Source organism: Nesoenas mayeri (genome assembly GCF_963082525.1).
Source record: "Nesoenas mayeri genome assembly, chromosome: 20".
Lineage (NCBI taxonomy): Eukaryota > Metazoa > Chordata > Aves > Columbiformes > Columbidae > Nesoenas > Nesoenas mayeri.
In genome coordinates this window covers 6,496,944-6,509,729 of record NC_137569.1, presented here as the reverse complement: position 1 = coordinate 6,509,729, position 12,786 = coordinate 6,496,944, and the positions used below count along the sequence as shown (strand labels likewise).

The 12,786-nt window shown below is 42.4% G+C and overlaps 1 protein-coding gene across 6 annotated transcripts in view; it reads left to right on the top strand.

Moving 5' to 3' along the window:
- CUX1 (cut like homeobox 1) overlaps positions 1-12,786 on the top strand; it is a gene marked incomplete at both ends in the record, with an annotated part of 256,649 nt that overhangs the window by 122,369 nt on the left and 121,494 nt on the right. For 5 of the 6 annotated variants that reach the window (XM_080356937.1, XM_080356936.1, XM_080356935.1 and 2 more), the window contains 4 exons: positions 3,215-3,352; positions 6,074-6,197; positions 8,131-8,207; positions 8,829-8,895. In XM_080356937.1, the coding sequence (XP_080213063.1) occupies positions 3,215-3,352; positions 6,074-6,197; positions 8,131-8,207; positions 8,829-8,895 (406 nt within the window). The remainder of the gene's footprint in view (positions 1-3,214; positions 3,353-6,073; positions 6,198-8,130; positions 8,208-8,828; positions 8,896-12,786) is intronic. The other variant, XM_080356939.1, reaches the window with a different exon arrangement.

Below are 12,786 nucleotides of genomic sequence, written 5' to 3'. Positions count from 1 at the left end.
GTGCCGAGGTGCTGCCTCTGGCTCTTCATGTAATGCGCTCTTTGGGCAAGATCCATCCAAAATTGTTCCTAAAATATGTAGTTTGCATGCACACGCAGGAGCAAAAAATAAAGAAATAAATAGGTTATTTTGTGCTGCAATTCAGAAAAGATTTATCATCAGGGCATATGTGTGATGTGAGTATAGTCCAAGAGGTGTTGCTGCGGCTGCACTCGCTTGTTTGATGTGAAGCATTAATTGCTATAAAGATGATGTTATATTTGTGACGTTAATGTTTTCACGTCTGTGTTTATTGAGACGTGTCCATCACCTCCAGGAGGACAGAAACTCATCTGAGGGCCCGTGTGGGGTGTCCCGATGGGGAGCGCAGGGATGTGTCCCGGGAGCTGCTGGGGAAACGGCACCAAAAGGACCATTCGTTGGGAAGCAAAGGCAGGAACGGGCTTTGCAGATACTGGTTTTAAAATCTGGCAGCTGTTATTTCTCGTATGGGAGTGTGGAGAAAGCCTTACCTAGGGTTGGATCCGGACACAAACACGGGATGCCAGGGGCTTCTTTGTGCGCGTAGTTTGCAACAGGTGGGTTAGGAAAGTAGAACAGAATGGGAAACAACAGAAAAAAGTGTACTAAATTTAGTATGAAAGTAGACATCTCAATTTACTCTTGAGCAATAACAATCTTGCTAAACACCTTTTAAAGCTCTGAATGGGCAGATTCCTTGTACCAGTTTCCTCATTTCTTATTTCTCTTGTGCCTCGCAGGGATTCTGAGACTTTGCAAGGCAGAGGAGACTCAGACCAAGAGGGAATTTGTGATGAGGTTTCCTCATTTAAGTGTGAAGTGAGATAATTCTTCTCTTCTGCAGATGGCAGAAAAGGCATTTTTGCTTTACCTTTCCCCATAGCCAGTACCACTTGATTTGTTTTATTTTTCTTGAAGTGCGTATGCCCGTTGTTTGTGTAATGAATCGAAAGTTTTGGTCCGTTGCTTGTTTAAAAATTCAGTGACCTCCTGTTAAATGACATGAAACACACTTTGTAAGTCGGGTTAATATAAAAAGTATGCTTTTCCGTGCGTGCATATGTTGGGAAAAGGAGAGTATTTTCATTTCTTTTTAAATCCGCGCCACTCAGGTAAGAAAAAAGTTGTTCGTGTTGTAAGGTTTATACCTGTTTCACATTAATTGGTGTTTATAAATACTTCAGAAATCTTGGGGTTTTAGGTTTTTTGAGGTTAAAGAGCATGTCGGGGCTTGCCGTGAGAAACCAAGTATTTGTCTCTCTGCCCAACATGTCTTGGTCATTTTATTATCATGCAATGGTTAGTTTTCTTTAATGCCATTTATAAATTAAGTCGAAGAGGTGCTTCAACCATGGGGGTTTTTTGCATGTCCTTAAGCAGTTTTTGGTGGCTGGAGGCCGTTAGTCCTTCAGACAGGCTATGGCAGAGTTTGAAGTTCAGTGCACAGAGACCGATTTTACATTTTGTTTGTTCTGCCACTGTTTTGCTACTTGAACATTAACCTTTAATAGAGCTAAATTAAATATACATGTCCTGATGAATAATTATGAGATTGCAAGCATTTTCATTTTGTACATAAAGCTTCTCGGGGATTGCAAATTTGACTAAAGGTTTAGTCCTTATTCACTTCGTAATGCCCATGTTATATTTGTCTTTTAATTCTTTACTGATTTCAATGTAAAAAACCCGGAGTATTTGGAGCAGAATACCTCTTGTGAGCGTCCCGGCGTTTTCCAGTGGGTGTGTTAATATGAACAGGGAGAAGCGCACCCACAGTTTTGTAAAGTTCGATTCTTAACGCAGTTTTGTAGAAGCTTAAGATCCCTGCCTGATGTGTTTTGCAGTCCCTGCAACGATTTAAGCCGCGGGACGATGGAGGCAATGCAGCCTTTCTCGGTGTGCAGCAGATGAATGTCCTGGGCTGCGCGGGGTGACAAAGCGGCCACTCACATAAAGGTCGACAGACCTACAGGGCAGAGGGTGATGTTGTGACAGCCCCCGCCTTAATTGGCCCCTACATAAATATTGCAGGGCCTTTAACTCGTGCTGCTGCCGTGACTTTAAACTTCATGTTTAATCCCTTACCTGTACCCCTTGTCTCTGCCACAATAACATTTTAAGTTTGATTTATTATAAATATTTTAATACAGATAATAATAACGAAAAGTATTTGGCCTAAAAAGCATAAATGAAAAAGCTGTGTAGTCATAAACTATGTATGTACAGAGAACAGATGACAAGCAACCTAGATTTTGTATTATGAACAGGGTAATGCCATAAGCTGTTGAAGAAGCGAAGTAACAAAATGCAGCAGGCTGCTACTTATAATGCCTCTGAGCTCAACATAACCCAGTACTATTCTTTTATAAACTATGAAACAACGCTGGCATATTGAAAAAACACACGGGCTCATGCTTAATGTGTTAACAGAGGTACAATAGACTTATTATGTGTTTCCAGAGACTGAGGGTGGTCTGAAAAATTAATGACTCTGGTGGTTGAAAATTAAGTGAACTCCCTAATATATACTGTTGTTGATCCACTGAGTTTGGTGTTTAGCATTCCTCAACAGGAGACTAAATCTCTGCAGCCATTTCACAAGAGATGCTGGCGCCCATAACAGAAATGTATTGAATAATCTTTTGTAAATCCACCGGACTCCAGCACTTTTCTATTCTGACTGGGAAGAGGTCCCAGAATAAATCACGGCTGTCCACATCAGGTGTGTGCTGAGGACTCTCTTGAGCAGATAGGATGAGCATCAGAGAATTGTGACTGAGAGGACATGTCAGAATGATGTCTGATTTCTGTTCGGTTAGTAGTATAAGAAAAAGGGGGAACAAGAGCCACGAACCCCAAGGTTCATGTCAGTGACCCCTGCAGTTCCATTGCTTTTTACCCAAAACCCCTCGTTTTGCAAACAAACTCTTGAAACTCGAGACTCTGATGTGTCCTCATACCCTGGGGATCAGCACCGGGATGAAGAAGGGACACTCCAGTTTAAAGGGTAATAGATACACTGAACCATCTCTGGTGTTGAAAGGTGAGGAACATACAAGAATAATAACACAAGGATCTTACTGGCGTTTAAACTGGATATTAATGGAGAAAAGAGGACACTTGCGCTCTGAACTGTGTGAATTGCAGGAGTGTTGCTCTTACCTTACATTGTGTTTTACTGTTTCTTTTTCAGATCCAGTTCCAGCCTTGGATTTAGGGCAGCAGCTTCAGCTGAAGGTTCAACGTATGCACGATATTGAAACAGAGAACCAGAAACTTAGGGAAACTCTAGAGGAATACAATAAAGAATTCGCCGAGGTGAAAAATCAGGGTAGGTTGCAAATGTATTCACTTATAAGCTCTTAATGCATGCTGAAATGTGAAGGCTGGGATTAAATTCAGTTTTATTTCTTACGGGTAGGGTTGACAGTAGCATTGAAATTCAGTAAAGGAAGTATAATAGTCTGTTATAGCCACTTCTGTATTTATGTGTGTAGATATGACTTTGGGTAGAGTTTTGTCTTCCGTAGCAGTGGGTCAGAGAATGGAGCTGTTATTCTGCATATTCGCTTGTACCTCCCTGAAAATTGCACCCCTGACTGATATTGTATGTAGACATTTAATGAGAGATGGTGCTGCTGCTGCCATCGAGCTGAATGTATGTGTGGGCACATGTAGCACGTGGCTTTTTACACAGACACACACAAAAATCCAGTGGTTTATTACACACAAATCTGCCCCAAATGGAACTTTTTTGTACCCTGTTTTTCCTGGTCTAAATCTGCAATGTGTTACTGAGTACATTCAGCATGCGTACTTTATATTTACTCTAGAGACTATCCATAGGGCAATGTAAATACAAGCTAATACTGTTTAATTATTTAAGTAAGTTTTAATGAGACCAGAGTACATGAAAATACATGAAAATCTCAATGAGATTTAAAGCCTGTTGTGTTTAAGACTGTTCAAGTTTTCCTGTGATTCGGGAAAAAGTTTCCTGCACCAGCAAACAAAATTTACTCAGTTGTACCCCTGGGACTTTGCATTTCCATGGTTAATACTCAGCTCTGGGTGGTGGAAAGGTAAATTTTTAGGCATTTGGGAAAATGTGGGGTGCTTTGTTTTTTCTTTTTAATACAGTGGACCTGTTGCACCCAGCGGGTACCATTTGAAAGCTACATAGCAACTCAGTTGGTTCTGTTCCATCTCCTTTTCAGCAGAAGGAGCGTATTTGCAGTTACATATTGTGTTTTAACAGGGGGGTGAGGACAGGTACCAGCATTCAAGGGTTCGGGCTGGACTGCAGGAGCTGCCGTGTGGGACCCGTGGTGCTCTGAGCCCCACAGCGGTTTTGCTGGGAAACTCCAGTAATCGCAGGTTCCAGTATAAGTTGGGGAATGACCTCTTAGAGAGCAGCACAGGGGAAAGGGACCTGGGGGTCCTGGGGACAGCAGGGTGACCATGAGCCAGCACTGGGCCCTTGTGGCCAGGAAGGCCAATGGTACCTGGGGTGGATTAGAAGGGAGTGGTCAGTAGGTCAGAGAGGTTCTCCTGCCCCTCTGCTCTGCCCTGGGGAGACCACACCTGGAATATTGTGTCCAGTTGTGGCCCCTCAGTTCCAGCAGGACAGGGAACTGCTGGAGAGAGTCCAGTGCAGGGCAACGAAGATGCTGAAGGGAGTGGAGCATCTCCCGTGTGAGGAAAGGCTGAGGGAGCTGGGGCTCTGGAGCTGGAGAAGAGGAGACTGAGGGGTGACCTCATTAATGTTTACAGATATCTAAAGGGTGAGTGTCAGGAGGATGGAGCCAGGCTCTTCTCGGTGACAACCAATGATAGGACAAGGGGTAATGGGTTCAAATTGGAACACAAGAGGTTCTACTTAAATTTGAGAAGAAACTTCTTCTCAGTAAGGGTGGCAGAGCCTGGCCCAGGCTGCCCAGGGGGGTTGTGGAGTCTCCTTCTGTGCAGACATTCCAACCCGCCTGGACACCTTCCTGTGTAACCTCATCTGGGTGTTCCTGCTCCATGGGGGGATTGCACTGGATGAGCTTTCCAGGTCCCTTCCAACCCCTGACATGCTGTGATTCTGTGAGTCTTCTGGCAGTCTGACGCCTTTTCCAGATTCCATTATAGTTACAAAGCACGCTCTGGTGCACGTCCCGCGTTTCCTCCGATGAGCCCTATAAGGATTCAGCCGTTTCCTGGGGGTGGGATGGAAGGGATTTCGCATAGGGATGGATCATGGCACGTCATGCTGCCCATCAAAGGCTGTGCCATCGCTCTGCAGGTTTACGCGTCTCCTCTCGTCCATCACCATGCAAGATAACTTCTTTATCTGAGAGAAAGGTTTCTGCAAATCCCCTGGAAGGCTACAAGCGCACTCAGAAAGTTATAATAGTTAATGCTTGTGTGTAAACCCTGCGTCGATGACAAGGCAGTTAGAGCGGCTCGGATATGAAGGGCTCCAGAGTGTCTCTTGAATCTGATGTACTGTTAATACAGCAGTTAAATCCTAACTGCCGTGTTTTTCATCATTTGTGAGGCAGAACGTAGCTATATCCCAGATATGTGTTCAATTAGTGTTAGATTGCATCTGTGCATGGACCATAGGAAAACTGCCTCATCTTACATGAGCACAGTTATGTGAATTAACTGTCCTGTGTGTAAATGCATACTTAAACCTACACTGGGACTTTATTAATCTCCACTCAGCGGAAAGCTAATTTGAAACTAGTCAATAAGGTGATATTATATTTTACAATTGATTTTTTTTATCTTTTTTTTTATTTCGGTAAAGTCATGTTGAGAGGCACCTTCTTGGTCCTGCTTTCCAGCAAAAACTCTATTGATCCTTCTCAACCTAAACACTTAAAGTTCAATTTAACATTTAGGGAGTAAAAGGTCTCCAAAGGGACTCATATGCATTGATTTTGTGTCAGAGTTGAAGAGCTGAAGTTTAAAACACACTGAGCCTACAGGGTAAAGAAAGCCTTGTGTTGTGGAACCACGTGGAGCTGTGTAAACTCATTCTTCCCCTATTGTTTTTCTGCAGAGGTTACAATAAAAGCACTTAAAGAGAAAATCCGAGAATATGAACAGACCCTGAAGAACCAAGCAGAGAATATAGCCCTTGAAAAAGAACAGAAGTTACAAAATGATTTTGCAGAGAAGGAGAGGTGAGTGTGCGTGTGTGTGTCCGTAGGTACTGCAGAGGAGCAGAGATGTATTTTTCTGTTTAATCTCCCCGGCCAGGACTCTCTCTTCAGTGTGCCCAGACAGCTCATATATTGAGCGATTCTGGTGATTTATGTGTTTGACATGGAATCATTTGATACTCGGCTTTGCACAGAAAAACAATCGTGAAAGTGTGGAAGTAAAACAAGGACAGATTGTTTCTCCGAGGTAGCGTTGGGGGGGGGTTCTCATGTTCAGAAGGGTGCAAAACCTGCTTTTATCCTTCAGTAGCTGTATTGTCCTTTGTGACACTAATCTTTCTGTGTAATTCAGTCTGCCGTGTCCGCTTTGTGTGTCACGATGCCGCTGTACAGTCTGTACAACCCTGAGCTGTTTGAGATGAAACTCTGTACCCAAGAGCCTGGGTAAAAGATGCATCACCTCCGCTCCTATGGTAATATCCAAGAGAGGGGATGCGCTCCTGATTCATCCTGAAATGGTTTGCGTATTCCTGCATGGCAAAATTAAGGAGTACTTTAATTATTTACATAGATTTTAGGAAGCGTCTTGGATGCATTTCTAACCTCTTGTGAATGAGCAGGGAATGGCTGAATCTTGTAGGTTAGTTGGCAAACAAATCAGGCAGGACAAGCCCAGGGGTCTCAGGGGGGAATTCTTTCAGGCTGCCTTCCTGCCTTGAGAATTTATTTCTCCCATGGAGCAATAACACTGACGCTATAATATGTTCAACTTAGTGTGGAAGCCCATCAGTTTACACCAGCTTTTTAGTTGGTGGGTTGGTTGTTTAAATTCAGAGCTGAGTGGGAAGAATCTAGCAGTGAAGGCAAAGCTTGTTTTTAATAATTAGCATGTGAGCAGCGGCTCTAACAAGTGCGATTCAGATGTGCTTAAAATAAAATAAAATAAAATGCCAGGTTGTGGAATGCAAATAACTAAAATGTGTCTATAAGAGAGGTTTCGAGTTCTCAGCGTATGAAATTTGCTATGAAGGGAACTGACGCTTGTTTCTCGCTATAGTTATTAACCTGGTCGGTATTGTCGGAGAAGGGATTTATGCACTCAATGGAGTGCAAGTAGGATGCTGGTAGTTCCCTGAGCCATTTCAGAATTCTGAAATCTGCAGAATACCTTAAAAGCAATGTCCTAAAAAGCAGCGACCCCTGGGATGTGTTGGAGCAGCTCCCTTTCAACGATGAGTTGTAGAACTCCTGTCGTCTCGCCTTCGGCAAAGAGTGTAGTGACTGCATGGCCAGATGATGTTCAAATGTGTATAACTGCCACAAACAAGAAAATATTGCCTGTGGACACAAGAGATGTGAGCGTATTAAAGGTTTCCTCATGTTGTATAGAAAATATCAACGTGAGATTTGTTTTGAAAGATGCGTGTTTTTCTAAAGAGTAGCTAATAATGTTACTGCATTTGGCATCATTACAGCTGTGATGAAACAGCTGCTGCATCTATTCAGTATTATCAGTTATGGCAACAAATTCCTTCGTTATGACAGTAAAACGGAAAAGTATCATTCTTCTTGTACTAACTTTGTACAACAGAGGGTGCTTGGTGACAATTTTCTTAATGTGTGTGACATTTCCAAAACAAATTATGCTCAAGAAAACCTTCCACTAAAGTTGTCATTTATATAGCAGTCAACTCTTGTATAATGTTCACAGCTTATGTTATGAGGTGGCTACACTGCTAAAATTTTAATAAGTGGGACTGCAAAGTATGAACAGTTTTGCAGCGCGACGTGATTTATGGGTCCCATTGAAGCACCTTGTAGCCTGCGTGGTGTTGTCAGTTGTCTGATTACGCTTGGGACGTTTAATCGCTCTATCTTCCAAATTTGCAATGTACAAGCGAGTTGTTTAGCATGATTACGAGCTCTGTTCTCACCTCTTCTCTTCCCGTTACAGAAAATTGCAGGAGACACAGATGTCGACAGCCTCGAAGCTGGAAGAAGCTGAACACAAAGTTCAAGCTCTGCAAACAGGTTTGGCATCACTCTTCTGACCTATAGCAACGATCAGGCTGGAGGGGAGAGGATAGAGATGGTGAAATGGGCCGTGGAACTCTTCATTCATGTTGCCTTTTGCTCTGGTTTCACACATTTCTGAACTATGATCAATACATATAGTGGTCTGGGCTCGGTTTGGACCCAGTTTCTCCCCATGTATCTTGCCTGTTACTATGACTTGCTTGTCATTAGTTTTCCTCTTCATTTCTTCGCACTTAAAGGTTCTGGGTCTGGACACATTTGGTTTTGCTCACTATGAGAACACAAGAAATGTTATTCCCTGAATTACTGCAATAAATATTCCAAATTAATAAGCAGTTTGGCCAGCTTAATAAGAAAGTAATAATGTCTAGCTTTGTTGAGTAGAAACAGGGAAATTTTTCCATATAAAGAAATACTGTAAGAAATAGTGAAAAACCAAAAGCTATGTTTTTTTCTAAGTCATAGTGGTTTGCCTAGGTAGAAAGATAAAGCAAATAATTTTTCTTCAGGAAGTGTACAGCTTTATTTATTGCTGAATAAAAAAAAATATGGAGTAGTCTTTCTGCTTTTCGCTGCTGTTACAGTGCTGTAATACTTCATGTTTATGCCTTTTAGCCTTGGAAAAAACCAGAACAGAACTATTTGATCTGAAAACAAAATACGATGAAGAAACGACTGCAAAGTAAGATTTCCCTGTTTTCTTTCTATGTCTTCCTTCAGGGTATCGCTGCTTTTTTTGTTTTGCGTCTGTCTGTTGGAGACAGACGAGATGGAAGAGGTTCAGGAGTCCAAATTTGTGGGAAAACATGGTCGTAATTTGGCCTCCTATAGAGAGATTATTAGTTTTCATATTTTCTTCCACCCAACGAGACACTTTTCCTGGCACACATGCTGCTGCATTCCTGGTTTCGTTCTCAGGCGCCGCATCTACTGTGTGTCCCTTACACTACGTATCTTTTATGTTTTATTTAGAAATAGGGCAACTTCACAAATAAGATGTTTACTGTGATCTTCCAATCTTGGAGGAAATAAAATGTAGTTTAGTAAAGGGTTCTGTTGCACTGTTAGGCACCCTGGTACTTTCTGCTTTGTCAGTAGCAGTCATCACTGTCAAATTCACCCCAAATTACAGAGTGGAGCTTTTTCGGAACGTTTTTCTTGTTTTCAAGCAGCACATGAAGGTAGTCTCGAAAATATATACCCTTGTCTTCTTAATGACTACTGGTTTCAATTATCCCCCGGTTTTATTAACAATCAGTGCACGAAACAAAAGAGAGACAGACTTCTGCTGTTTGTCTCTGAACCCTTCATATAAAGGCAAGTTTGTAATGAGAAGGAATTGTCACGATCAGCAGTATTAAGCCCAATTTCTGTGCCTGGAAAGGGGTTGGGAAGGAAGAAGCCATTTCAGGTGGGTGTCCTCTGCTTTTGCTGGTAGGTACGAGCTTGCTGCTTTGGTTCACAGCAATCTGCATCATCCGGGCTTATCAAAACCAGTCCAATTAGCAACAAGGTTTAATTTCTTAGGGCATAGGTCTGCGAGCGCCGAGGATCCGATTCCCCACTGAGCACACGGGGAGCTTGGAGCTTACAGAATTCAGTCTGTAGTGGTTAAGAATCAGCACTCAGAGTTGAAACACCTTTTACGTCATTCGAGATAATCTTTTAGGTAAATTTGGGGTTCGCTCTGTGAGTCCAGTTTCCTTTGAGTTCCATATGAGGTGATCCAAAGTATTTTTGTTCCCTGATTGATTTCATCCTTCGCTAAGAGACACATACTAATGATGTTTCTGATGGAGCCTTAAAGTACTGCAGATTGCCGCCTTTTTTCTGTCGCCGTTATTTTGTCTTGCAGTCGCTTTTGTGGGAACAGCCAGAGATCAGGGCTTGGCGCTTTGTCAGGATCTAAGGCAAGGTGGCCATAAACCGTGGCAGACGCTCCCTGTTATCCCCTTTACCTCCCGCCACCCTTTCCTTTAGATCGGAAAGATGATAAGGAAGATACGGGGAAAGGAAGAGAGACTTAGACTTCAAGTTGGAGAGTTTCAAAGGGTTTTACTAATGCTACTAATAAATAGAGAATATATATACGAAATATACAAAACCGATGTGGAGTGCTGGATGCGGAGCTGGCGTCACTCCAGCAGCAGAGCTGGGTGTGCGGAGCTGGCGGCTTCACAGCAAACCAGAACCTGGGTGCAGGATGCAGGGCCTGAGGCCTGTAGATCACAGACAGACAGACAGACAGGGTTCTCTCTGGATGCCGGCCATGGGCAAAGAGCTTGACCCTCGTGGTCACCCTCTTGTATAGGGAGTATGACAATTATGGGGTGGGATACTTCTGTTGGTCAGTTCTAGTCACCTGTTCCATCCGCCCCTCCTCAAACACACCCCTCTCACAGCGGAACGTGGGAAAACTTATCAGTCTTTCTTAGCTACCATAGTAATTAATCTAAACACGAGCTTCTTCAGCATTCCCTTGGTCTCTTATCAGCACCGAGTGCAGCATCCGAGGAAAAATATGCAGCTAAAACTCAGAAAAGTGCAGCCACCTAAAGAACTGAGCTGAAAGAAAAATCACTACAAGAGAACCGGTCTTGGTTTTAACAAAACCAGGACACGGTTAAAGGCACTGAACCCAATAACCCCTCACCCTTTTCACATCTTTATTTGCAGAGTGTTTGCTTCACTTTTTAATACTACTTCCCTAAGTACTGTGATTCCTCTTATACTGAGCAAAAGATGAACCCTAAACAGTTCGCTTGCATTTCCAATGTATTTTGTTCTTTCAGAGAGATTCAGGCAGAAATATTTTCCTATGATCTTGATTCTTACCTGACACATACAAAATTACATACAATTAGTAGCATCTGCAGTAACAAGAAGTTTATTGTGTTGTGTAGAATGATTGCGGAGGCTTGGGCTGGAGTATCGTGATCGTAGAGCTGAATCCTGAAGCAGACATTAAGCATGTGCTTTATCTCCCAAACTAATGTACTGTGAAAACAAACTTGTAGGACCTAATAACGGCAGAAATATTTTATCATTGTTTTGGATATTTATGGCAGGAATAGTTCTTGCATAACACCAGTCATCTGCGGCGTTTGTAGCCCGAATTTTGCAATATGGAAACCTAGAAAAACATGAAAAGGGAACTGAATGTAGACAGTCATCTATTTTAATTGTAAAAGCCGGGAGAAATGTTGAAAAAACACCAATAAAAATGGTGAAAGACAGTTTGATTCTCTTCTAAAAAGAAAACCCTCTTTTGATCTAAGTCTGAAAAGCTACTTGTATTGCCAGTTTTAATTTTATGTTTTAAAAACATGTGATTTTTATCTTAGGCCAGAATTGTTAGTTTTGCAGACACTTATTTGATGCAGATGAATTGGAATGCCTTCAGGAACAAAAAAAAACCTATATAATTGTCAATTTTTTAAAGCTAACGGGACTTTTAAGATTTTTGGGTTTGGAATAAAGTTGTCTTTCAACTGTTGGTAAAAATCTTTCGAACAAAAAGCAAAAAGATAAAAGAAACCCACAGCAAGAAGCCTTCAGCGTTCGCATTAAGCAGTCTGGATTTTGTCTTAGCGACTGGTTGTTGTGATCTTAAAAGCTGGAAGTCGCTGTGTCAGCTTGTTTGTTTGAGGAACGTCCCCGTGCAGTGAGGTGGGGAGGTACCGCTGGACCTCGTGCTGCCGAGGCCGCTCCAGATGAGATCGGCTGCTGGAATAAAAGTCTTTGATGGATTAGCATCTGTCATCCCCCCTGTTGGCAATCCCTGTTCCAGCAGGTGAGTGTGTCCCGCAGACACCCCCGTATAGGGCGCCGAAGGTGTTAATGGCACAAAAAAGCGGTTTATTATGTGCAGTCGTTGCCGTCTGTCAGCTGGAATATCAGGAGCTGAATTTGACAAGATGGCAGCAGCAAAGTTTTCCATGTGTAGGCTTGAAGTAAAATGTAATTAGCCTTTATGTGCAGAACAAGGATCCATTGATGAATACAGCTGGTCTTTGTTTTCTTCTGTCATTGAGTGTGGGAGGTAAAAGTGTTCTTCTTCATGTTTATTAATACAAGATTCCTTAGACAAATGGCAAGCACAGTTTAATATTTGTTGGAACACAGAGGGGCTTGCCAAAACAGTTGTTGTGTAAGAGGATTTCAAGGTTTTCAGATTATAATCATCTCTGGGTTAAATAAATGAATGATTACTCTGCCTTTTTCAATTAAAGAGGCACATCCTCTCTCAAGGCCTGATACCGAGTTTTGTTTGCTGCCCCACACGTTTCTAGCGACAAACCTGGATTTAACCAACACCGATGAGCTGGACCTGGAGATTCTGCTGGAGCTGGGACTGAAAAGCAAACTCAGACTTGAGTTTCGGGAAAATTAAAGAATGTTGGGCTTTTTTTTTATCTTCCTTAATGCAACAGACTTGGTTTTTTGCTCTGTAGAAAAGGCAACATTCTTGTATGCATTTCCCTCATTTTCTGGGGACAAACTGTTCTCCTTGCTAACGCTGCTCTTTCATTTCTGGGTCACTGAGGAGTCCGAGCGAGTATTTGGGATTCCC